This window comes from Ornithodoros turicata, unplaced genomic scaffold (assembly GCF_037126465.1).
Source record: "Ornithodoros turicata isolate Travis unplaced genomic scaffold, ASM3712646v1 Chromosome65, whole genome shotgun sequence".
Lineage (NCBI taxonomy): Eukaryota > Metazoa > Arthropoda > Arachnida > Ixodida > Argasidae > Ornithodoros > Ornithodoros turicata.
The window spans coordinates 652,243-679,817 of NW_026999387.1; the positions used below are offsets into that span (position 1 = coordinate 652,243).

Consider the following 27,575-nt stretch of genomic DNA (forward strand, 5'->3'; position numbering starts at 1 on the left):
GCACAAAATAGCAGAAGCACAGAACACTGTCGATGCTTTGACATGCCTTTAATACAAAAATGCTGTTGTAATCAAAGTAGAAGTAGTCATCAACAGGGTGTGTACACACTGAACAACGTCGTCATTGCTGTAGGCTGATATTACAATGCATAGCATTCGTTACAATGCCAAAAACTGTGGGCAGACATAGCACCACACAGTATGCAAATATCATATAATGTGGTCTTCAAGTGCCAAATATGTTCACTTCCACCCTCTTTGTACGAGAGATATGTGGAAAGTTTCGGATGTGCATGGTGACAGCTATAGCAGCATGCATTGGACATTAAAATGCTGGGCCCCACCTGCGTTTGCAGGAATTTGTACATTATCCGTTCGTGCTTATTCAGTACATGGCCTGTCATACTGGTTATTTTGCACATTATTCTGTCATGGGTATTTATGATGAAAGATGGAAGTCACTGAAAAGTCACTGCGTTTCAGCCTCAGAACATCAATTGTCTCATGTTGGTATTTATACTGTTTACAACGGCATGGCGAATTTACCTGTGATAAAAGAAAGCAAGCCCCCACCTGGTCTCCTGTGTCCTTTGTTGCACGCATGTCGCTAGTGTTGATTCTTCTCTGTTTACATATTGTTTAAGAGTTTTTGCTCTTGGATTTGCTTTCAACAGCGATTGTGATATTCCGCGGCTCGACATCGCGATGGAAGGAACGCGCAGCGCGAGCGCCCGGCCCGCGCTATACGTAATGGTGATGTACCAGGTGACGTCATTATGACGGAATTTGTAGTTTGGATGGATGGCGCTGACGGTCTTTATCATGACCGCCCTTGAAGACGTGGTGGCCAATGCAAGCTTCGCTACCATTTATATTTACCTTTCCCCTTGTCTACAGGAACTTGTCTGATGTCTCTTGCACATTCTTCTTCTTTTCCTTGCCCTGCCCGTACCTACTACTAACTGGAAATCGTTTCTCCGTCTTACAGGCATCAAAGGCTCCCATTGCGAACACGCATTCGGCCCAGAGGAGTCTCTAGGAAAGCGACGGAGGAAGGAGACTCACCGCTGTCGCTTCAGAAGTTACTCGAGCTATCACACGCCCAACGTTAAAAAGCACGAGAAAATTCACACAGGGGAGAGGCACTACATGTGTCAACTGTGCTTCAGTGGATTTTCGGAACAGAGCAACTTGTACGGGCATTCAACAAGAGTTCAGCAATCTCAGAGCACTCGCACCTATTCGGAGTGAAAAACCGGGCGTGTTGGTGTTGACCTTGTATGGCGAACTGGTACTGGAAACGGGACAGAGAGAAGAGAAGCACCTACTCAGTCTGTGGGAGTGCACTCGTACGGGAGGATCAGACACAGTACCATTCGGATGAGGTTGAAGCCGATTAGGGTTGAAGTCTGTGGTTCAGGGTGACCACCAGCCTGGAAGGCCTGGGGAACAGGGAATTGCCCGGGAATTTTGACGCGACCGGAAAAGTCGGGGGCATTGTCAGAGAAATTTGGCCAAAAACTGGCTAAAGTCGGGGAAAATAGCGGGCAAGTGCCAAGATGATGTGCGGTGGATCATGAGCGTCGACGGGTGCTTGAGAGGCGATACCGCGGCAGTGTTACCGCGAGTAGCAGTTCGCCAGTATACGATGATGGCAGAAAAGTGGGAAAGCCTCGCTAACACTTAATATAGATGGACTGAGGGATCTGTATCAGAACATAGGAGCATGTACCAAGTTCCCTTTTATTTTTCGTCAGGCAATTCGCTCGAAATAGTCAAGGAAAGCCTGGAACAGTCAGGGAATTTGAAGTCTGTAGTTTGGTAGACACCCTGGTGGGTGGGTTTGTTTCCTTGACTCGAGGTGCTTAAGAGTAAGCGCTGGACGTGCTCAAGAGTTGACTCCCGATTACCCTCTTCTCGACGCGGGACACTGGAATCGATCACGTGTTACAGTTCTCGTACGTCACGACTCCCATGCGTAGGTCGCACGAGGTGAATAAATGAGTACAAGGTGTGGCGAGCTGTTGAGGCTGTCGTCTGCATCAATATAGTTTGTTCTTGTCCTGAGGGAAAGCTTTTTGACTATTTCACAGGCGTTCAGTCTGTTATCTGTATGAATATGTCCTTTGCATTGTTAACCTTGGAGAAACTGGTGTTTAAATTTGTGAGGCATCAACGTGTCTTCTTGCACAGGTATCCCTGGAGCAACTTTTTTTCATTGCATATTTGAGGCATGAAGCATCAACATGTTCTCTTGGGTTGTTGCTCCAGTTGACAAGGTTGTGATCTTCTTTTTCTTGCGGGTTTTTAAAAGAAAGTCTGCTTCATGTATCTTCGATTTAACATTGTGTTTGCATCTCAAGTGTGGCAAAGGTTCTGGCAAAGGTTCACGAGACAGAGCTATTCCACGAGTGAGGAAGGCAGCAGTGCTCGTTTGGCAACTGTTCCGATGATAACCAAAAGGAATGTTCAATTACACGATGGCTCTCTTCATACAGGAACCATATGTCCATAATGAGTTAAAAGCATCACCAGCGAGGAGAAGGAAGATAAGTGCTCTACAAACAGATGCAGACCCAATGACGAATATGTTCTACAAGTATGTGCGAGACTTCGCTGAAAAGGACACTCATATTGAAAGGATTGCTCACAAATGATTTAACGCACAAACATCCATATTCCTGCACATATAGTGTGGGTGACGTCACCGGGTCAGACTCGCTCATGAGTGTGCGCATGTCTTTTTCGTAGCAAGGATGTATCTTAAATGTTAATTATGTTAATAATGCCTGGTTTGCTTATCAAGATTACTTTTAGATTACTTTTTGATTACTGAGATTTACTTTTTTATTCATTGCACACATTGAAGAGGTTGCTTCTCGCAAACGCTTTGACACACAAACGTCCATATTCCTGCATATTGGATGTGAACAACCTTACGTGGTCAACGTTGCTGGTGAATATGCACATGCCTGTTCATGGCAAGGATGTATTGATAAATATGAAAGGCGTGCTTTGATTTACATAGCAAGTGTACTAAGTAGAAAATCAGCATGCACGTGTTTGATATGCAGTTTGTCACCTTTCTTTTTCGTCATTTTAACATCACCTTCATACATCACAAGAAATATATATATATATTTTTTTTTCTTGTTTCTCTTTGCCTCAAGATTTGATATGCTACCCTTATCTTCAAGGGCACTTTTTTGTCTTTGTATAATGTTCGGCGTGAAATACACGTGCCTCCATTTTTATAGTGTGTAACATTATGTGACACCCTTTGTTTTTTTGTTTTTTATTTTTTTTGTCCTTTTGCTCTCGTACTGGTACCGTTTTGATCAAGAACATGAACTTTTTTTTTTTACTCATTGGGTACAAAAGCATCATACCTGTCCCTTTTAGCCCTGCAAATCTGTACAATGTTGAGATGTGAATGATGTTGTTACCGATGTATTTCTCAAAGTTGCTTTCTGAAAAACGTGTGCTTGCATTGGATGCATAAGAGTATGTAAGGCAGATATTTCCAATCTCTGACTTACTATTTAGATTACCCTTAGCGTCATAGTTGTGATAGTTCTCTGTTTGTGAACTTTATCGTTGGCCTTTGGTTGCTGCTTTCACTGTTCGTTTGATGTGTGTTGATGTCGTGGTTAGAGATCCAAAATTTCCGAAAATTTTTGTCCCCGAAAAATTGGAAAAACGGATGGAAACACGCTTACTGCTGAGTCGAAGCATTGCCGGCCAAGCCGCTGTATACAATGAGCTAGAAACTTTAATAGTGTTCACCCTCTAGGCATAAATTCAGAGCAGAGCATCCCATGAGACTGCTGTTTACTCAGTGATAGGTAAATGGAACAACCCGTCCTCTCCGACGAGAACTCCGACATTGTGTGCGCGATGGCGATCGCTTGGAGAAGCCAGACGGAGCTCTAAGTTGGTGGTTGCTGACGGATTACAGGCAAATACGGCACTGTTGCCGGGTTGGAACGCATCGAAGGCACAAAAATTTAAATTTTTGAATTTTGTCTTTTGGAAATTCTGCGCAGTTTTTCCGGAGACGAGAAAAAAAAACTTTTTCCGAAAAGTTCCGTTTTTCTTTGTGTTTTTTTTTTCTTTAGGGGGGGGGCATCTCTAGCCATGGTGGAATGAATTCTTATTCCTCCTACTCGGCTGCTTCAAGAACCACACATACTATGGAAATGCAGCATAAGATGTCAACTTGCAAAACGAGTGCACTGTTATCGCTTCCAGATAGGCTAGTGATAGGCTACTGCATAGTGAAGGCTGGACAGTAGGGATGTAGAAAAGCTCTTTTGCCCCGATCATGTACCGCAAGTTTTCCAGCACCGCCTCCAACCCCTTTGCACGACCAACGGTCTCCTACACTCACCACACATAAGAAAAAAGCATGTGCTAGAGAGTCCACAAAAAAGCATTGAAGCCCATGAATTGACCATCCCCTTCCTCCATTTTTGAGACGGAATTCTGCACAAAATCCCCGACCACGCAGTGCTTCAAATGGCCTTAGGTGGTGTATACGGCGTGTGGTCCAAAACTTGGATCTTTGCCTGCCTTCGTCCGTGTCTTTTGGTGTCACCTTTGAGGGCTGTTTAAAACAAAAAAAAAACAATTAGTTTTGAAAGCCCAACGGTTAGAAAAATAAGCTTCCAAAAGAATAATGCTGGAGTGGAATCGTTGGACTACAACGTACGGAACGGACCAACCTATTTAAAGCTACGGTGACCTTATTTGGTGATGAAGGTTGGGCACCAGCGCGGGCAGTGCATATGCTAAATCGTGTCATGTGGGTGTCAGATGTTTTTCAGCTGGCTCACGTGATGCGACTTAGCGGACCCTGGTTTATTTACTTCTTTCTTCTTTTACGTGTCTGTGTGTGCGTTGCAGGTAAGGAACAGGAATGCAGAGCGAACATTGCGCAATTATGTAACCACATCACTGTCGCCCCTGCCTCGTTGCCCCGCTGTTGTATTTTTCGGCATAAATGACATTGCTCGGCATACTTAGTCGTGTCTGTCCTTCCTCCTGCAGGTTTGAACCGCCGCGCCCGCAGGCCTCCTGCGCCTGCCGCCCAGAAGCCTCCAGGGAGGCACAGGTGCAGCTTCTGCGTTTACTCCAGTCCCTACAAGGCTCGCACTAGGGTCCACGAGAGAACACACACCGGGGAGAAGCCCTACGTGTGCCCAGTGTGCTCGAAAGGATTTTCGCAAAAGGTCTCCCTGGACAAACATCTGGTAGCGATCCACAAGGGCCAGAGGAACTTCGCGTGCTCTGTCTGTGGGAGCGCCTTTTCCTCCAAGGACACCCTGGACAGACATTCCAAAGAGGTGCACGAGGACCAGAGGAACTTCACATGCTCCATCTGCGGGTGGCCGTTCCACCGGAAGGACCAACTACGACGTCACCAGAGGGCGCACCTTAAATGAGGTGGAGCGCATTAAGTCCGTGCGGGGGCACTGAGGCCCCTCCTTTGCATCGAGATGTCTTCTGCTGCTGGCGTCATTGGAAGAACTTTTCTGATTAAGCTTCCTGTTCCTAGTACACCTTTCGTATGGGCATCTGTTGCATGGTTATTGGAGAGTACCCGTGTCACCTTTTCTGATTAGAATAGATGAACAGTGGTTCACGGAACACGTCAGCACGATATTCCATATATATTTTGTGTAACCGTTTTTACATTACTGCTTGTCACGTGCGCTCACTCGATCTCATCCCCGCTTTGTGCGCGCAATTTTGTGTCAGCATCTCAAGTTTACCTCCGGGTACTTCCGGGTACGTCCGGGTACACTAAGCCTCTAGTGAACCGGTCAGTAAAATACTGAATTAAAAATACTGCATTCAAATTGAATGCCATTTGCATCTAAATTATGGAGAAAATAGCTGGACCTGCACGCGTAGCATGAGAGGAAGCAGAAACTAACGAATGCGAGTACCACATAAACTAAATTTAGACATATACCAAAAATTAAAACACAAAAATACAGAGAAATACACAAAAAAGGAGCAAGAAAACACACATGCAACTGCATAGTTACAATAGCATACATTGTAGCAAAAATAAGTGGGGAGTGGTACAACTGCTATCCACTATATGAAATGCTGCTTGAGTGCGCGAGGGTATGTGATGTCGAGGTTGATAATAACGCGTATAATCTTGAATCCTGCACATTCGAGACAAAATTTTTGTTTAGTATACCTGCCCTCTTAATGCGTCGAAGTTATTGTGGCATTTCTACGAGGAAGGTGCTAGAGTTAGTCTTTCTTCCCTCCCCAAGAAAGGCACCTGCCAAAAAAGGCCCCAAGAGCCGAGCAATTGCAATACACTCAGCTTGAAATTGAATTCAAATAATGGATTTCACGGGAAACGGACGTACGCAAGATACAACGCATTCATCTTCGTTTTCCAGTTTAATGATTTTCTTTAAATTCGTTTGGGGACGATTCAGGTGTTATTTACGCACGAGATTTTGGGGAGAAATCCGGCGCTATGATCTCTGTTTGATATGTCGTCGGCGAATCTTCGAGTGAAATTGCAATCCTGAAAGTGCACAGGAAGGCAAGTCACTGCTGTGACACTGGGAGGAGAAACAATAATCTTCACAGTTCTGCACGGAATTGGGGCAGTGAATGACTGCGGTATTCAAACGCTTGTGCGAGCTTTACAAAAGCTTGTCCTTTTTCTCCTGCAGGAGGGGATCATAAAAGGAGGACAAATAGGTTGCCTCAAATAGCTCTCTTGGCTGATATTATGATTTGCTTTTCTGACGGTTTACCGAGAACGATGAGTTTAAGGACCGCAAGGATTTCAGGGTAGATATTGGGTTCCACTTCAATTCTTGAAAATTTCGTCAGGAGCGAACTATCGTGAAAACATCGGGTTTAACCCGAAAACAACGAACTCTGTGGACATATTCGCAAGTGTGAACGTAACGATTTCTGCATTTCTGCTTTCTCCTCTCCGAAGAAAATGAACACATTTGTCTGTTTGTTGTTTCTCTTGGGAAGCTACCCTTTTTCTGATGCTACGGCTACTTGTCTGGTGTTTGCTGTAGCTCGGTACCTGCTTCTTCTGTCCCCTGGAAGAGGAACGGGAATGTGGAGCAGAGATTGCGCAATATGTAGCCATATAGTTCGCCACTGTTTGCTCCAACCAACGCCATCTAGACGCAGAAGGCCTGGTTAATGCCTCCTCTTCCTCACTCGCTACGTCGACACATATAGTCAGAATTCGTCTGCTACCGCAATTCGTCATTCTGCGAATTCAAGAACGTGCAAATGAAACAACCAACTTTGAAACTCACTCAAACAGCCAACTTCCGCAAATTTGAACCTGTCGACAGCTTGTGCAACACGCTTTCCAGAAACGGAGCCTCGAGAAAAATATGGACCGTTTTGGGCTTTATTTTGTTTTCCCGCTTAGTACGCGGGGACGTTGATTAGTCGCAGACGACAGTGGCTGCCCATGCGGCTGACGGGGCTCGTTTCTATCGCTACGACCGCTGAAAGCACGTTCGTGATTGGCTGCGGCCGTTGAAAACACGATACTCATTGGCTGACGCTTAGTTGTTACGTCACGTCGACGAGTAGGCAGGCTTGCACTGTCTCGGTGGCGTTGCTCCTGCCTTGTCTCCCTACTTGTATTCGTCATTACTGTGCAATGTATTCGTTGGCATAATATATGAGTGTTGGCCGCCATACTTCATCACATTCGTTCTTACTGTCGCAGGTGTGAACCGCTCTGACCGCAGCCCCGTACTTGGCGAAGCTCCAAAGAGGCACCGGTGCAGCTTCTGTCCCACTCCAGTGATTACACGGCTAATCTGAAAATGCACAAGAGAATTCACACTGAAGAGAGACCTTATGTTTGCCAAGTGTGCTTCAGGGGATTTTCGCAGAAGGCCTCCCTGGACAGACATTCGGAAGCAGTTCACGAGTGCCAGAGGAACTACCCGTGCTCCGTCTGTCGGTGTGCATCATCATCTACAGCGTCACCTGAGAGTGCACTTTAAATAAGGGTGGAACACTTACGGATTACGTCTGTGTGAACGTACTGAGGCTCTCCTTTGTGTCAAGATGTGTTCTGGTGTTGATGTCATTGGAATAACTTTTTTTTATTAAGCTTCTTCTTCTTAAAATTCCTGTCATGTAATCACTGAAGAGTGCCCATGTTGCCTTTCTGATTATATTCGACAGTGATTCACGGAACATGGCTGCACGACGTTCAATGCTTTGTGTCATCTTCTCATAACGGTACAGTCTGTCACGTGTGCTCCCTGGAACTCATCCCTGCTTTGTGCAATATTGTGTCAACATCTGAAGTGTACCGCAGACCGAAGTGTCGAGTGAACGAGGCAGTAAAATACTGATGCATTACTGATGAGACGCAATACTGATAAGACACTTGAGATGCAGCAGACTGTGCATGAGAACTGCCATAGACTCTCCACTGTCCATTCAGTGGATGTGCATGCAGTGTCCAAGGGTTAAATATGTAACTTGAACAGTGCTGTTACCCATGGTTGCTTCAGATTTCAATCAGACAAAAGCTTAGAAGCTTCAAATGTAACATTATCGGAAGCTGCACAATCCAGACTGTCACTCTAAAGAACATACGTGATGCAAGAATATGTTGCAAAATATGTAGTAATAACTTTATCACATGAAGATGATTCAGGAGTTTCATTGGCAGGTGCAGCTTCAGTGAATCTTGTGATTTCTTCACAGTGCTTCAAATGGCCTTAGATGGTGTATACGGCGTGTGATCCAAGACTTGAATCTTTTCCTGCCTTCGTCCGTGTGTTTTGGCGTCGCCTTTGACGGCTGTTTGAAAAAAAAAATCAGTTTTGAAAGCCCAACAGTTAAAAAATAAGCGCTCAAAAGAATAATGCTGGACTTTGTGAGTGGAATCGCTGGACTACAACGTACGAAGCTAAGGTGAGTCTACTTGATGATGAAGATTGGGCTGGGGGCTGCTCGGCTGTTAAATCGTTGTTTTTAAGTTCCAACTATGACACGTGCATTTATAGCTACTATCAAGTCGATACAGGAGGTTCCCAGCACCCAATTCGTGCTCGTGAATTGATATGGCGCTATTGGAACGAACCACACGAGAGGAGAGAGAGAAAGAGAGAAAGGCGTTTGCCTAGGAATCTGAGGTCTAGTAATAACTGATTACGTACTGATTACGTCGACGAACTCTTTAAAGAGGGGGATTGCGGTCGGTAGCGAGATCAGGGAATGGAAGACAATCCTCGTCGAAGGTCATTCCATTTAAAGGGAGGATCCGCAACGGTTGTGCCCAAAATTAAGTGAATGTTTTCAGCAGAGACCACCCCCCAGATGCTGACAACAGCCTCCGTTTCGTATAAACGTGCGCGTATAATTTATAAACAGCGAAAACGATAAAGCGAAACCGAAACTATGAGAGCAGGCGGTGGCATCGGAATCGAGGAGCGCCACGCCGTGGCGTCAGTCGCGAGATTCGTCTGCCGTGACTCCCATCTGTTGTATTGCATTGAAGACGCAAGGAAGCAAGTTACGCTCAACGTGCAATCATGGAAACCGACTCCGCATCAGAATAGATCTCCACGGGACTTCAGCCCGATTCAGACGTGTATTCTGATGAGGAGAATGACCTGACCGTCACCATAAACCACAACGACTCGCCGTATTCGACGGACCCTGTACCAGTGCGCGCGTCGCTTGAAACGGAGGCCTCGGACCCATACACTGAAGACTGTCGAACTCGGAGTAACTAATTATGAGTTTCTAATAGGTTGTCGCACATTCTTATACAGGGTGTCCCAGAAAACGTGTCATTGGATTATAATAAAAAAACTACACCAACTAGAGTCATGCGGTCAATGGCATTTGTTCTTACTGGGTTTTTGCCACCTCCTCATATGAATGTCGTATAACGTAAGTTTAATTATGTAAAATTTTGCGAGCTTAAGTAGGAAATTTGCCTAGTAAAGGTCACTTTTTTACTCCACCAATGTGAAGAGCGTGTCTAATTTAGTCAAATTAATGATAATTGACAGGGATATTCAGGAGCTATCCCATCGGAAAAAATAGCCGAACATCGTACTGTACGGAGGTCGCACAGAATAGCGCACGATGAATTTTTCAGCGCAATCTTTGTCAGTCCGACGAAAGGAGGTTGGAAACCCAGCCCTCCCAGACATCGCAGAAAGAGATAAAACGTCCGGCTTAAAAAAAAAACGGCTTATCACGTCCGACTTTCGCTGGGATTTTGCTTTCCCTCTCCCAATTTTAGGAACTGTTACTTTTTCTACTATCACTCTGTGGGCTGGCTTCGGAACCTCCTTTCGCCGCACTGAGAGCGATTGCGCTCAAAAAGTCATCGCGCGCTATTGTCCGGTGCTCCGAAAAGCATGATATTCGGCTATTTTTTCCGATGGAATAGCTCGTGAATATCACTGTGAATTATCATGAATTTGAGTGTATTCGGCACGCTCTTCATATTGGTGGGGTAAAAAAGTGACCTTTACTTGGCAAATTTCCGAGTTCAGTTCGCAAATATTTACATAATTAAACTTGGAGTACATGACATTCACATTAGGGGGTGGCAAAAACTAATAAGAACAAATGCTGTTGACCGCATGATTCATTGTGGCGTAGTTTTTTTATTATAATTCAATGACACGTTTTCTGGGACACCCTGTATATGTGCCACGGGTGCCCGCGTAACATGAAACATGTTGCAGGTGCACGTGCGGTCGGTGCCTCCCGCAGGTGCCACTCCGAGTTCCCGCATGAGCCGTCTTTTCGTGTCGAACATTCCTGGCTCAAAATGATGAGAACATACCGTTCTCGAGCTGGTCTTCCTCCACTTGATTTTGCGCACCGCCATTTCCCACTCCAAACGACGTTGTTTGTCCGTCGGTAACTGGAAATATGCTACGTCTGTTGTTGTATCCGACCTGTTGCCACAACTGATTATACAGCATGTCTTACCGGCCATCCTGGTGGGTGTAAGATCAGTGTGCGACGTAACGAACACAGTTGGTACGGAAAATTTCCTTCGTCAAAACTGCCAAAACACACAGCAAAGCACGGCGGACGGCGCGGGATATCTCGCGACTTACATCACGCTCAGTGTTGCTTGCAGAAAAGCGCTCGTGGCTCGCACTACGCTGTCACCGAGCGCGTCATAGAAGAAAATCATTTTTATCAAGTTTGACTCAGTTTTCAAAGGAGATATTTTACAGGCATGGTCGTTGATGGCTAAAGGTGACGAATATTCGAAAATCTCGGAAGGGACCTTATGCGGATTCTCCCTTTGAAGTAACCTTGAAACGAGTGTGAGAGTTTAAATATCCATCGTCGAATTTTGCTACAATAGGCAAATAAGCCGAGACTGACATCCGCCGGTGTCGTACCGCATAGTGTTCTTCGCTTTATGGTTCTAATATTTTTGAAATTCTGGGGAGGGGGTAAAAATTGGGTGATTTTTTAGAAAGGAGATTCGGGGAAGAATCGGGCGTGCTCTGTCACGTGTCGGGAGTGTCCGGATGAATCTAAAATCGTGTAACTCAAGCTGTCAATACAATTGCAGGGATGAACCACGACATTGCAACAGGAGTCCAAAAGAAGCACCCGATAATACTTAGGAGGTGACTGGCAGGAACATATTCAGGTGTTTTCTTGGGAAACAAGGTTGATAATGTGATTCATCCCTTTCGTGGCTCACTGAGAAGGTATACGAGGTTGAGAGACTTCGCGAAATTCGGAGAGAAATCGGGTTATGCCCGAATCTCAGAAAAAAGAGAAGGGTTCGGGGTGCAAATATCGTGAAAGATCAGGTTTAACCCGAAAAAAAAAAAGAACCCTACACGATACCGGTTGGTCAGAGTATCGACAAGTTTGCGCATGCGCGACTTCCGAATACGAATTTTAGATGCCTTGAGAAATGTCGTTGTAAAAAATTTTTATGCCCGGTATATATACCCTCAGGAATGCAAGAAAAAATCTCAAGCTTTTCAAAGGTCTTCGTCTCAGGCATCATACACTACATGCACATACAGTCGAACGTCGTTAACACGACAATCCGGATTTACGACACTTTGTCGTCTCCCAATCGTCTTCGCATAAATAGCTTGTTCGTTAATACGATATTACCTTTCTATGTCAAAGACCGGAATTTGCAGCACAACTAGCGGGCGAACACGTGTACACAATTTTTAAAAAATGTGCCAGATGACTTCAAGAGGCCCGCGGTGCCTGCGAAAGCTGTAAGTACTCCGTGCCCCCTGGAGCAACCGGTACGGCAACTGGTCCTGCTGACACCAGGAGCCACAGTGTTCCGGCCGCTTGAAGCGTTACCCGTACCCGCTAATACAGGAGCCCAGTATGATGGGCTCCACAATTGGCAAAAATAAATAAATAAAATAAATAAATAAATAAAAAGGAATGAAAATGCACCAAGAACATCAAACATGTAACACTAAATTTTATTGGTATGTACGTACCTGTAAATTGACATCCAGTACATCATCGTTTGCCGAATGGAAAGCGTACACGGTTCACTTAACTCCGACGTTCACATATATGGAGCACACATTGCGCGGACACTAATAATCCGGTAATCCGCTAGTCCTGGCACGCCCACACAGTCCTCGAAACTTCGAACAGGCAGTCTAGGCAAAGCTGAATCAATTTCATCCTGACGAACAGGACAGATCCTGACCCGAAATGGTCGACGAACGGACTCGCATGTGTGACCGTTGTGACAGGGAACTATCTGCAAAGAAACCGAAGTTAATATCAGGCTGGCGCTCTTCCAACGTGAAAGCTATTACAGTACCTCATTTTGTAACTCACGCACTTGCAATCAATGCAGTCCCAGGTTCACCTGGAATGAAACAATACAATTAACCTCACTTGTGATGTACACCGTCGCTTCACTGATGTAGCCGATCCTCTCCTGCCGCCATTTGTAATGCGCCCATCAATGTCCGCAACAGAACATACTTAGATGTTTAAATAGAAGTAAAACGTCGTGTAATGCCTCACAAATACGACCTACCTAAGCATTAAATCTACTCAAAACCACCGTCGTCATCCCACTAAAAGGAAAGACTGCAACGCAGACACAGTTAACGGGCAAGAAAACGTGAAAGCAGCGAAAGGGAAAAGCGCTGCGCAAGATTACGCGTTGCCATGTCACACCTCACGTGCGGAGCAATGTAGTACGCGCCAACAAAGGCAGCAGCAGAAGTATGCAGTACAGGCCCCTGATGCTGACATATGTTTTTTGTGCTGTGGGCGGCCATATACAAAAACAGTGACCGCAAGCCACATTCTGCACAATTTACGAAAAAAATAAAGAAAAGATCATGGTTTTTCACAAGAATCAACCCACATGGGGCATACGACAAAATTTCATGATGAGGTGATTTCTAGCATTGCCGCAGAAACGGCGAACACTTGCGTGCAATTTATGCTGACTGAAGCTTACCATGACATGCAATGAAAAATATCGCGAGGCGAAGTACCATTCACGGTAATACACTGTGCAGATTGGGTGACAGTACAACTGCAAAAGGCACACCTGTGAAAATGTCTTGAGACTGCTCTCATACACAGGAGTCGAAACCGGAACTGAATCTTAACCGAAAACCACAGAAAACCATTATTTTTTGCCGAACCGAACCATAAACATTTTTTCTCTCCCCTTGAACGAACCGGAACTGAACCAAAAAACTCTGATGCGGTAACCGGTTCGATAGATAGTGAAAACACCAATACCTTCACACTGGACTGCAGCGCACCAGCTCCTTACGTCGCTCAGAATATTGGCGAATTCATAGAGCGTACAAATTGATGAACCAAGAAGTGGTGAGTCCATGCACCTCCTACAGCTTCCCCTCCAAAAGGTTCACGGCATCCCTGTACATTTTTGTAAAAAAAAGGGAAAGGTAAAAAAGATCTGCTACACGACAGCAACATTTTGCATAGCTGCCTGGGCTGCTTGTGTTCGCTCAACGTCGCAGTGTGAAAGCGACGTAAGTTTTAATAGTTCATAGAGTAACGTCCGCAAGCAACGCAGACCTCTAGTGACTCCGGGAAAGAGGTTGGCGAGTGCTTCACACCCAGACCATAGAGGAAGGAAACACAGGAGGGTCACCCTCTTTTGAACGGAGGGCAACGTGTCGGTCTGTGCATGGGACTCTGGGCCATGTGGCCGCTTTCTTCTCTGCCTCTATATTTTTTCTTTAGAAATTGACAATAGCCTTTTGCAACTGAGTTCAATGGTATGCTAGCTGTACGCCATTTCCCAGCACTTTTTTGGTGCAGTAGTACCCGTTGTGAACTGCATGGTTCTTCAGAGGAAGAAGGAGGAGCAAGCCATCGTGGGAACTGACATTAATTCTCACATGTGGTCCACTGATTAGCACTGCACACGTAAACCGGTTAAACCGGTTCGAACCCGTTAGTATCGGTTCGAACCGTTGTTTTGGTTTAGCTGAACCCATACCGGAACCGATAACCTTGAACCGAACCCTAAAAAATAACGGTTTCGAGGCCTGCTCATACGCATTTTCCAAAATATTTATATGTATCCTGAGGGGAGAAATGCTTAACATCTTCCCAAACAATGCGAAAGGAGATTCTCAAATACCAACAATATTAAATAAAAGGAAGAAAACTCTGCCTTAACAACTTCAGTTCTTTTTTCCTGTAAAGCATTTAAAGGCAACCCCAGAAGAAAAAAGAAGGTGGGATTCACACTATTCTGGTCATTTGGATGCAAGTCTATGAACACAAGAGAAGAGTACCAAGTCACATAAACTGCTGTGAGTAAAATGTCGATCTCTTCATGGAAGATTGGGTACTTTTTGTTTTTATTTTATGCCATTTTGAAAACCATTCGACATGTTCCTAAGCGTTCAAAGGTTGGTTTTACACACAGGCATTTCAGAAAAATTCTCAAACTATATAAATGACAGAGCAGTCTTAAAAAAAGGGCTTATATGGTACCAGTTTTTCTAGCCATTTCAAAGGCGTGTTGCAAGCATTCAAGAACAAAACCATCAATGTGTACAAACTGCTGTGAGAAAAACTTCTCAGGGGAAAGCGTTTATTATTTTCCACAGTACCTTAAGGAAACCCTCATGCCAAAAGTTTTTCTAGGCATTTCACAGGAGGTTCACAAACATACAAACATAAATAGGGTACTAAAGTTGCTTCAGGAAGAGTTTTCCATCGATTCCCTTCAAGCATTTTAATGGAATCTCGCAAAAAAATGAAATGCTTCATCTTTATTAAGCAGTTCAAAAGTTCACAGCATTAAAAAAAAGAGCACAGGGTACAATTGTTGTGGCCAGTGTAAGAGACCATATTGACATATCAGATGCTTTGGTGCAATCCCTCTGACTGACACTTTGGAGGTAGGTAAAGCTAACAATGGAATTTTTTTTTTCTGGGTGGGCACCTCTGGGACCGACCATTTTTAGCGCCAGATAAGGCTGATTTGTTTCTGCTCATAATTACACAAGGATTCTAACTGTCAAAATATGCATCAGACGGCTTCAGGTCACCTACACTCAATCCAAGAATGCATGCGTCTTATGGTATTGAGGCATTTAAAAAAAAACTGCATTGACAGTTGATTTTCTCCGGTAAGTCCCAGGTTGCCTCTAGCAGGGCAGAAAGACTCCGGTTTGTTCCTTCATCCAGCCTCCAATTCTATGTTCTAGGCGAGCCAAGCAGGTAAACACAATAGGGGAGGCTGGGTGGAGGACCAAGCATGAAATTAGCAAGTTCAATCGTGTTCATTACACAAATAAATGTCAGTGTTTTTCCTTCTGTGGTAACAGTTGTTTCTCGTCAATTGGATAGTTTTGCATAAGCTGTGGATTGTATACAATAAAAGGTAGAATTCTTATCAAAGTAATAACCCAAACAGCACAATGTACTGAAGGTCGAGTGCAATAGGGGTGGACGGGTAGATGGAAGGCCTTGAACAAACCCGTGAAACTAAAGAACGCCCCATCCGCCCCATTGCATTCGACTTTCAGTACATTGTGCTGCCTGGGAAGCCCCTCCACATCATTTCCATACTAAATAACTTGGCAAACACGTCAAAAAAAAAAAAAAACTTCAACAACTTCTTGACAAACTCCAACAGTCTGTAGGTTACACAGCTCGGAGATTCCTGTGCAACAGCTTTGTACTGTGAAATCATGGGAAGCCATCTTGCTTCTTTTAACTTGCTTTCTCGTCTTCAGCAATAGCTTTTAGAGGGCCTTGAAGAGCTCGGATAGGCGGTGTGTGTGCAGATAACGCTGGAAGCGTGACTGTTTAACCAACACTGTTTGGATCAAGCCAAGCGTTTGGCCGAATGCACAGGGATAGTCGAGGTCCTTTATGTAGTAGATACATAAAACAAGCACAAGAGCTTCCTCAAGGCTGCAACTATCACTTAAGCTGACGAACTCCTTCCTTGTCACTATCTGTTTCCTTGTCCCAAAGAAACCCTTGGGTCCGGGGACATGTCCCTCTGGAAGACCCCCCTGTTAAATAAATAAGGGAGAAAATTGTCATTGTTCAGCCAAAACGTTTGTATCATCATCTCAGTGTGATATCGTAAGGCTACGTGTTGCATGCAAACTAGTAGCACAACAGATGTCGAGAGATTACAACTATGTTCCATGCATGTTAATGGAGTTAACTATTTAAGTGCAATTCGAGCTTTAAGCAGGGCAAAGTAAGCCAGGTGCTTGGTTTGACTATCTCACCAGCCTAGCTGGAATAATGGCGGAACAACACTCACAGTGCTCACTATGACCCAAGAACATGCGTGTCAAGCAGCTAAACCACGTATGATGATTCTTGCAACCACAGTGTAATTAAGTCACACTTAGTGTTACTTATCAATTGTGACTGAGCTACCCACTCAAGAGCGTAAATATTGATTAGATGGCAAATATTAATACCTCCCAAAAAGGGCAACGTATATGTACTCTGTTATATGTACTCTGTTGACAATAAAGAACAACTACAGGTGACATATGCTCACAGAGATGTTCAATGCAACTTACAACACTTAGAGCATAACTTCACAATAATGCAGAAGGAATTTGCGAGTAATTACAGTACAATAAGCTACACGAAAAAGGAACTTAAAAGTAACACAGTTTTGATAGTACTTAGTTACTGTGGTCTACTGCATCAAACGCAATTATCTGTGTAACTGTGGATACTTGTAATTAATCACGGCACAGCTCTGCAGTATGCTAATCTTTATTTTTGGAAAAGACTCCGCCTCTGACTCAAATGGAAATGTGTACTCACAAGTGTGATGAATGCTGCCTTTGACTTCTTTGAGCGTAGGAAACTGTGAATATCTGCAAACGTTGCTTCACCATGGAGATTTGTGTACACCTGTCGCACGTGCTCTAGCCTCTTCAGCATTTCGTCTGCTGGTATGCCAAATCTCAGTTCTGCCTCAAAGAGAAGCTACAAAAAGGGGTTCAAAGGGTAAGACTGGAGTTAAGGGGCAACCTTCAACAGTTTGCACCAAGTTGCAGGACTTACGACTTCCTCATTAAGGAAGTAAACTGGGAGTGTCTCAGGATGTTCAAATTGCCTAATATTGAAGGTTAGCTTGAGGAGCAATCTCATTCGAGGCACATCAAGATGTACAATCCCTCCAAGTTGTTCTAAAGCCTGCAAGATGAAGCCGTTACATGGCGATGTGACGGCTTTGTACCTGCTGTAATTTGTCGATGGAGGTCCTCGTGCCTGCTATTTGAAAGCTGTTACGGCTGGTTCCAGACCGTTACGCCTGTGTACCGGCTCGTTCTAAGATGACGTTTTGAGCCGGCACATGTCCCTCACAGGATGTAGAGTGTACCTGTAAGTTGTGCTGATCGAAGAGCAAAAGAGGAAGTGCCATCGACTGAGAGGGAATTTTTGAGGTAAAGACAGAATTTGATACACCACTGCCAGAAAAACTTGTATAAAGTAAAACCTTGTTATACAGGAAAATGTGTTCACTGTCTTGGTTGTCTGGTTCCTTCTCCCCCTCTTCTTCTGCTGACTGCTGAATTTCTGTCAACAGTTCATCTCGTGGAGAACTGCATGAAACTGGCGAGTTTTCTGTTGCAGAAACCATTGGAGAAATCATATGGCATAAAAATACGAAATTAGGTACAATGTAATTAACACAAGCTATACAGCAGCAGGCCATAACACAACCTCAACTGCAGGACCTGCAAAGCAGCACAACAGCTTTTCGCTGCAGTCTATAAATGTTGTCCCCTAGATAGAACTTACTGGCATCCGTGCTGATGTTCTCTTACACATCACCAAGCACAATAAAAACACGTGTGTATAGAGAAATGAACTTACACAGTAAATCAATTTTCAACATGTAAAGAAAGCGCATATACCCAACACCTGCAATGTTGAATTCGACGACGTTCCCCATTGAGCATGGCGACGGATTCAGCCGACGAGGTTGGCCAGAAGAGAACGGCCTTGAGTTGGTGACAGGGGCTGAAGTATGCCCCGTAAAGCTGATGACTTCCCACTCCTAGCAGGGGTGCCCCCAGCAGGCCTCTCTAATACATTGGGAGATTCGTAGAAAGCAGAATGTTGACGGCTGGACTTGCCAGAAGCTGCATTACGGACGAGTGCTCAGCTTTGTAATTAAACGCCGAAATAACTGTTTGAAGCATATATGATTGTGCAGTTATTCCTGCGATTATATGAAGTGCCATAGGAGCCATAAGCAACATGCAATGATGCTTACTGCAACACTTACGTGTCTTCCTGTCACTCTCATTCTCCACTGACTCACAGTGTGAAGTGTATTGGCTTTTGTCCAGACGCCGTAAGGCTAGCGTGTAACTGTCTGTATAGAAATAATGCAGAGCAGTTAGCTAACGCAGTAGCAGCAGCAAAAATTTCTGCCGACAACTCCCCACACTTCCTTATGCGCCTTGCTGGGCATATAAGCCATCCACTTTGTGGTGGTTTCCCACCCTTAACTGCAGCTGAAACCTTGTACTTCGTCCAGGTTTTTGGCGGCCACATGCATAGGGTACCATTTCCCGCCAGCCACGAGGATGGCACGACAGCTACATGTTTCTCGTGTGGAAACTCCACAACCGCAAACTTTGCCATGCTGACCCTGAATAATAGAGACTGTTAGGTACCCCATCCTCTTATCTCTAAGAGCCTAGCCAAGTGAATGCATCCGTAACAAAAGCAAAATTGGTGACAAAGCTATTAAAAAGACGTAGCAAAAAAAATTCAGAGGTCCTTCTTTTGAATCTCGAATAATAACCTTTTAACTGAAGCCAACATCGTACACATGTACACACACTGCGGCGACACAGACACAATGCGTCATCATGAAGCAACGTAACAACATGACCTCTAACCTAAATTTCAAGCAACGACACAGTCTCTCGCCATGAGGCGATGCAACAACATGTCTTGATGTAACCAGCCAAGCACCACGTTTCTCACCACGTGGAAACATAACATGACCTTGTCTAACGTAGCTGTCAAGTACCGACAGTATCTCATCCTGAGGCCACGTAAGAACGTGACCTGCTTCACCTAAATATACAGTCACTGCTTTGAATAGGTGGATTCCATTCAATAACGGTTCCTCTAGCTGCAATCAAAGTAACAGAAATACGATGCTGCGCATGCATAATAAAAAAAAAAAGATTCTCATAACGCTCTTACGAAACGTAAATGACCCAATAAATGCGTGCACAGCCAGATTGCCTGCGATCAAAATCGTCGCTACCATTCATTTCGTGCACGAGAAACCCGCTCAAACTAGAATACGATGTGAAACATTCACAGGAATTACACTAATTCCATAGGAAAGCTATATTGCAGTCCGCGTGTGTGAGTGACCAGGGCGATCACCAAGACAAGCTTTTAAATGTTCAAAATAACAAAATGAAGACACGGCGTTTCACGTGCGTCATGCACCTCTCGGCGTTCAGTATCTTGTTTCTCGCTAGGTGCCTAGGATATCTTATTTCCCATTGGGTGCCTAGGTGAGCTTTAAGAAGGAACAATTGAAACTCCCCGTGCAGACAGCAAAATTTTAAGATTTGTGTATGATGCATTTTGCTTAAGCGCGGCACACCATGCGGTTTCAGAATACAGTGAAACACAAAACTAGCGTTCCATGCATCTAAGGCGAACACGAACGATTAGTGCCGAAGCTGTTCTGCACGTATGCTCACAGTACACTGTACCTCCGAAACACTTACCGAAGCTTTGAGTCCTCCTCCTCCTTGTTGTAGGTGGTGAAATGAGTCACTCAAAGCGCGTCTATCAGTCAAACATGGGCGCCAACCAACACGACCCAGAAAATGAGCCAGTCAGCCGTAACATGCACAGTATATGTTAGCAACACCTCTGGAGGCCGCAGTGCAAAGCCAGTAAGTACAGATACAAATATAAAAATGAGCAAATGCTCCATGGCTGCACGTGAGGCATATGTTTACTGTTCAAGCGTGCCACAATCCCAGCTGTGGACGGCCGTTTCGAGCTTCTTGGCTCTCATCGGCACAGCGTAGGGATGTGACACGCTCTTGGGTTGGCACAGACACGGTGTCTCTGCAAGACATCAATGTTTCAGGGTGATAACACCTCTGGAGGCCGCAGTGCAAAGCGAGTAAGTACAGATACAAATATAAAAATGAGCAAATGCTCGATGGCTGCACGCGAGGCATATGTTTACAGTTCAAGCGTGCCACAATCCCAGCTGTGGACGGCCGTTTCGAGCTTCTTGGCTCTCATCGGCACAGCGTAGGGATGTGACACGCTCTTGGGTTGGCACAGACACTGTGTCTCTGCAAGGCATCAATGTATCAGGGTGATAACAGCACCTCTGGAGGCCGCAGTGCAAAGCGAGTAAGTACAGGTACAAATATAAAAATGAGCAAATGCTCCATGGCTGCACGTGAGGCATATGTTTACTGTTCAAGCGTGCCACAATCCCAGCTGTGGACGGCCGTTTCGAGCTTCTTGGCTCGCATCGGCACAGCGTAGGGATGTGACACGCTCGTGGTGGTGGTGGTGGTAGTGACGTTTATTAAGAAAATAAATGTGGTCTGCCTGCTCAGAATAATGGCGGCAAGTTACATTTCCAAGGGAGGGGAGTAAGGGAGGAAAAGAATAAGCAAAAAAGTTAAGAAAGAAAGGAAAGAGGAAAAAGAGGGGTTAGGGGGATGAAATTACAAAACTGACGAAAGTCCGGTGTCTTCTAGGAAGCTGAGGAGTGCGTCCCGAATTTTCCTTCGGGTATATCTTGACCCTTGAGGGTGCGTGAGGTCATTAGAAGAGCGTAAAGTCGTTCCTGTGCCCTGAAGACGTTGAAGTAGGGATTGCCTTTCGCTGTGATACCTCCCGCAACAAAGGAGAAGATGGCATATATCAGATAGTTCTCTACAGCTGCTGCAGTATGGTGACTCTGTTCGTCCGAGCTTGTGCAGGAACGCTGGTGTGAAGGCACTTCCCGTTCTCAGGCGATGTATAAGCGTGGCAGTGTGTCTCGGAAGTCCTCTGGTCGGACAGGCAGGTGCGTATTCTGCTGGAGTGTTTCCTGTTTGGAGATGAACCATGGTGATATAATCCCTTATTGCCGTGCGCGTGGCGTCAGGGTCAATAGGGGCAGGTAGGTTTGCGTCAAGTTGGTGCGCTGCTGCTGCAAGGTTGTCCGCTTGTTCATTGCCGACTATGCCCACGTGTGAGGGTATCCATTGGAGGTGGACATTATAGTTCAAGTCCTCGAGCGTTCGAATTAGGTCTCGAACTTGCCAAGCCACGGTGTCTTCGTGCTTTGGGTGCTGGATCCGAAGAAGGGAAGAGCGGGAATCGGTGAGGATGACGGCTGGTTGAGGGGAAAGTGTTTGCAGGTTCCTCAGTGCGTGTTCTATGGCTATGAGCTCGGCAGTTGAGGAGGAGACGTTGGTGATGATGCGTCCACTCCAAGATAAGTTAAAGGCTGGGATGCAGAAGGCGGCAGTGCTTGATCTGGGCTTTTGGAGGACAGAGCCATCTGTAAATATCTTCAGGTGCTCGTCGAGTGTCGTCTGAATGAAGTCGGAGGCGATTGATTTTGCGACGATTGCGGAGGCTGTCTTCTTCCGTAAGTGTGGTATGGACATCCCGCAGCTTACTTCACGGATAAGCCACGGTGGTATTGCCTCAGGGGTTACAGGGAGTGGATCAGCTAACAGGGAGAAGGTGTGCACGAGGTTTGCGAAGCGCGAGTGTTTGTGCGCCTTGACGAGTTCAAGAATGTCTATTCCAACTGGTGTTCTCCGAAGTCGATCAAACTGGAGGAGTAGTTTTTCCGTTGCATTTAGCTGGAGGGGGAGGGTTTTAGCTTCCAGATAAGTCTCAGCGTTATTTGCTGCTCTAGGTAAGCCAAGAGCAGTTTTGAGGCCGCCTCTGTTTATGCGCTCAATCTCCTGCATACTTGTATCGCTGGGGAGTGCGTATGGCAGTACATATAATATTCTTGAGAGCGTAAGTGCTCTGTGGACGTGGAGGAGAGCATTTGGAGACGAACCCCAGTTCGTTCCACAGAGCCTTCTCTGGGCATTCCGGCACTGTGCAGTTGTTGTAATGAGTGCTGTTGCTTGCGGCTTCCATGAAAGCCGCTCGTCCATGATCAGGCCTAGGATTTTTTGTTGTTTCACCCTGGGTATTTTTATGCCGTTGATATTGAGGCTGGCTGGATCTTTTCTCCGTTTTTTGTTGACGATCATGTAGGACGATTTTTCGGCTGAGATGGAGAGGCCCACGGAGTCCAAGTATTCCTTGATGGCGTTTAAGGTCCTTTGTAGGTTGCGATTCATTTGTACTAGTCGGCTGCCAACAGTCCAGATTGTGAAGTCGTCTGCATACATCGTCAGCTGCACAGCAGGGGAAAGGCTGGGAATTGCTTCAGGAAGCCCAGACATTACTACATTAAACAGCAGCGGGCTCAGGACGGTTCCTTGTGGTAATCCAGTAGGGCAATGTTTGAGTTGACCCAAATGACTTCCGAGTCTTACTTGAGTGGTTCTGCCATTGAGAATGTCAGTGATAAAGCGGAGGGTTCTACCGGTGACCTTGATTTTCTGAAGTTGAGCTGACACCACATCTGGCGAGACCATGTCGAAAGCGCTTCTTACATCAACAAAAGCAGCCAGAAACGCGAGACCTCTTTTTTTTTGCATCATCGGCGGCAGAGCAGAGCTCTAAGAGGTTGTCCTTGGTTGCGAGTTTACAGCGGAATCCGGTCATGTCACTGGGCAAAATGGAGTGAACTTCCAGGAACCACAGTAGTCTTGCTTGAACCATCCTTTCCATTAACTTGGCAACGCAGGAGGTGAGGGATATTGGTCGGTAGGATTCAGGTTGAAAGGGAGGTTTACCAGGCTTGAGGACGGGAACCAGGATGGCATGCTTCCAAGCAAGGGGGACAGTCCCAGAGATCGAGATGCTGTTGTATAGATCAAGAAGTCGCGTTTGTGCTTGTGGCGGGAGGTTTTTAAGGGCTTGATATGTGATGCCATCGGGTCCTGGGCTGTTGCGTCGTGTGCATTTCCGCAAGGCTGTTAGTAGCTCGTGTCGCGTAAACGGAGTGTCCATTACATGTTGGGAGTCCTTTGCCGTTTCTACCGGCTCCTGTGGGTTGCCCTCCCTGGTGAAGGTTTCACTGAAGAGCTCAGCGGCCTGACTTATGGTGATGCCTAGTTTTAGGGCAAATTTTTGGAAAGGATGACTATCACGTTGGGTTCCTGCGAGTTTGTCTATGACTCGCCACACTTTTGCCCCAGGTGTTTGTGGGCTCAACGAAGAACAGAATGATTTCCATTGGTGCCTACGCAGGGCTACGGAGTAGCGACGTAGGACTGCTGAGACTCTGCGGTAACTTGTTAGGTTCGCACGGGATGGATTCTGTCGAAGGAGGCGCTGTGCTCTTCTTCTTGCTGCAGCTAGGTTCAGGAACTTCAGGTCTGGTGTTGGGTTGGAAGTACGAGTGGCGATCACCCGAGTAGCAGCAGACAAGCTGTGACAAATATCAGCTGTGATGTCGTCAGAACCGCTCTTTTCTAAGAATGTCCGGAACCGATCCCAGTGGATAACGGAGTGTTCCTGGACATGTGGGCGGGGCGTTCTCCGAGCAGTCCGGGCAATGACATGAAAATTGGAAAATGATCACTCCCCATTGTGTCCGGTCCTACTTCCCATATGACCTCTAAGTCTGGTGAGTGAATCGTGACGTCTATTGCAGTGTAGGTACTTGGAGGCTTGTAGAAGGTTGGGGAGCCAGTATTAGCAATGACCATATCTAGTGCGTCGGCAGCCTCGACGATTTCTTTGCCGCGTCTGGTTGCATGAGAACTGCCCCATAGCTCATGATGGGCATTAAAGTCCCCGGAGATGATGAGGCGACCAGGGCAGAGCTGCCGTAAGCTTCTGAGACGACTTTGGAGCTCATTCTGCTTGAGTTTGCCAGGACGAATGTAGACAGACACAATTGTTACTGTCAGCTTGTGTAACGATATGTTTGCTGCGACGAATTCTGCATTCTCACAGCAGAGGTCCTGTAGGTTGAGTTCACACTGTGTTAAACCCTTTTTAACGAACAAAGCCGCGCACCCGGCAGGGAAGGTTGGTATGTTTGGACTTACATACTTCGTATAGCCTTCGATACTGGACGGCTCTGGAAGACCACATTCGCTTAAAGCGATAATTGGTACTGGTTGCTTTTTGAGAAACAGGATGAGTTCGTGAAGCTTTCCTTTGAGGCCTCTGCAGTTCCATTGCATGATTGCAGAGGCCGTGCGAGTAGTGGTGCGAGGAGTAGTGGTATTGGTTCGTGCATTCATAGCGGTTGAGAAGGTACATGCGCTCCCTGGGGAGTAGTGTGCTGAAGCGGGATTGCAAAGGGCTCACACTCCAACGAAGTTCGTTAGAGATTGCTGAAGCGGGAGAACAAGAGAAATGAAGTGACGCATGCCTAATGGAAGCCATGAGCATTCATGTAGTGTCCTGAGGACGAGAAAAGCGATGTCGATGAACGCAGCAAACCTTGGTAATTGTTCATTGGATGTTGCTTTTTGCGGCTGGTTTGATTCGGGTGTGTTGTCCGCCGTTTTTGGAGAGATGTGGTTTCTTGTGAACAATATGGGGGCTGCCGTACGAGGCTCCCTTGCAACGTTATGAGTCTTTTCAGCGGTGTGCGGAGCAGGGGAGGGGACATGGGATCTTTTGATCACCTCACTGAAAGAAGCCTTGGTGTGCAGGGCGCCCTTGCGAAGGCGAGCCTTCGTCGTGGTGGTAGTTTCATGATGTAGGGCAGGATCTTTTCTCCTTTCTTTTGAAGCACGGAAGATTCTACGGGCCTCACGTATAGGGACACGACTGTTGACGCTGTAGCGATGGGCCGCTGTTTCCAACTGCTTTACGGGGCAGGCATTGTCGAGCGTGGAATGTGCCTTGCCACAGTTCTGACATTTCAGTGTGTTTTCTTCGATACAAGCGCTGATGTCATGATTCCCGGCGCATCTCATACAGGTCTGGGCACGTGTGCAGGTTGCATTTACGTGGCCAAAACGTGCACACTTGAAACACTGAGTTGGTTTCGGTTTGTACTCGCTGACAAGGAATTTGACCGTTCCAATGTGGACCTGCTTTGGTAGGGGGCCTGAGGAGAAGCTCAGCTTCACAAGCACTCCTTCCTTACCGAGGCGCCTGACGCTCGTAACAGGAATGACAGCTCGGAGCCGTTTGCTGATTTCTGCATCACTTAGAGATGTATCAGAGACGCGAATAACCCCGTTCGTCGCACGTGCTGATGCCGGGACGAAAGCAGACACTGACTTTGCACAGAGGCGGGACAGTCCTAAAAGTTTGTTGACGCCGCCGGCGGTCTTTACATCGACTGCGACGATGTTCTTTTTGTAATTCAAGCGTATTTCGGCAATCTCGTTTGGTGCTTCCGATTCGAGGTATTGCTCAAGTTTCGTTAACTGCAAGCTATTGACCGTCTCACCTTGCGAAATGGGACGGAAAAGCACTGTCAGAGAGGGAGCCCTTGTGGAGCAAGTAGAGGAGGGTACACTTTTGACTGTATCGTCACTGGAGCTGCTGTGACGGCGCTCGGCTCGTCGTTTCCGTTTAAGCTGCTGCCGAGGGACCCGGAAACCATCCACGGTGTCATCTGCATCCTCGTCAATTATCAGGGAGTCCATGTCACTGCTGCTTTCTTGTAGGTGATCAGGATCGTAGTGAAGGTGTTGGGAGGGCCCTTGTGGGGCATTTTCCTCACCGCTTTCCTTTCGAGGAGTGAGGGTGGCCGCCGGTGCGGCTAGAGTGGTACATTTCGCCTTCCCTGTACGGTCCGGAAAATCCATCGTTGCCGAGAAGAAATCCCAGCCGGGGAGTTGTGTCCCGGGCTTCGCCCGGGGTGCGATCCGAACGAATAACGGCGGAAACGAGGTTAATGGGACGTATACACTCACGTATAGCTGGAAAAATCGAAATCTTTCAGTGGAGCTCTAGAACAATGCGCCTGCACAGGCACTGTGTCTCTGCAAGACATCAATGTTTCAGGGTGTTAGCAACACCTCTGGAGGCCGCAGTGAAAGCCAGTAAGTACAGATACAAATATAAAAATGAGCAAATGCTCCATGGCTGCACGTGAGGCATATGTTTACTGTTCAAGCGTGCCACAATCCCAGCTGTGGGCGGCCGTTTCGAGCTTCTTGGCTCGCATCGGCACAGCGTAGGGATGTGACACGCTCTTGGGTCGGCACAGACACTGTGTCTCTGCAAGACATCAATGTTTTAGGGTGTTAGCAACACCTCTGGAGGCCGCAGTGCAAAGTCAGTAAGTACAGATACAAATATAAAAATGAGCAAATGCTCCATGGCTGCACGTGAGGCATATGGTTACTCGTCAAGCGTGCCACAATCCCAGCTGTAGACGGCCGTTTCGAGCTTCTTGGCTCCCATCGGCACAGCGTAAGGATGTGACACGCTCTTGGGTCAGCACAGACACTGTGTCTCTGCAAGACATCAATGTTTCAGGGTGTTAGCAACACCTCTGGAGGCCGCAGTGCAAATCCAGTAAGTACAGACACAAATATAAAAATGAGCAAATGCTTCATGGCTGCACGTGAGGCATATGTTTACTGTTCAAGCGTGCCACAATCCCAGCTGTGGACGGCCGTTTCGAGCTTCTTGGCACTTATCGGCACAGCGTAGGGATGTGACACGCTCTTGGGTCGGCACAGACAATGTGTCCCTGCACTCTGAAACATTGATGCCTTGCAGAGGAGCATTGACGTTTGAAAAAATTCCTACAAATATAAAATTGCAGGGTAATGTGGATGGCTTGCCATTGTTCAAGTCTTCTGGAAAGTCCTTCTGGCCCATTTTATGTAGAGTCACAAACTCTGCAGACAGTGACACTTTCATGGTGAGCCTCTATTGTGGCACCGGGAAGCCCGAAAACTTGCAAGAGTTTCTGCATCTTTTCCTTGAAGAACTGC

General features: G+C 46.2%; 1 protein-coding gene across 1 annotated transcript; it reads right to left on the bottom strand.

Annotated features, from left to right (window-relative positions):
• Nucleotides 1–24,104: 24,104 nt before the first annotated feature.
• On the bottom strand, nt 24,105–26,521 carry LOC135374476 (uncharacterized). Its single transcript, XM_064607431.1, has one exon. It carries the CDS (start codon nt 26,433–26,435, stop codon nt 24,972–24,974), a length of 1,464 nt encoding a protein of 487 aa, XP_064463501.1. The 5' UTR covers nt 26,436–26,521; the 3' UTR covers nt 24,105–24,971.
• Nucleotides 26,522–27,575: the final 1,054 nt, after the last annotated feature.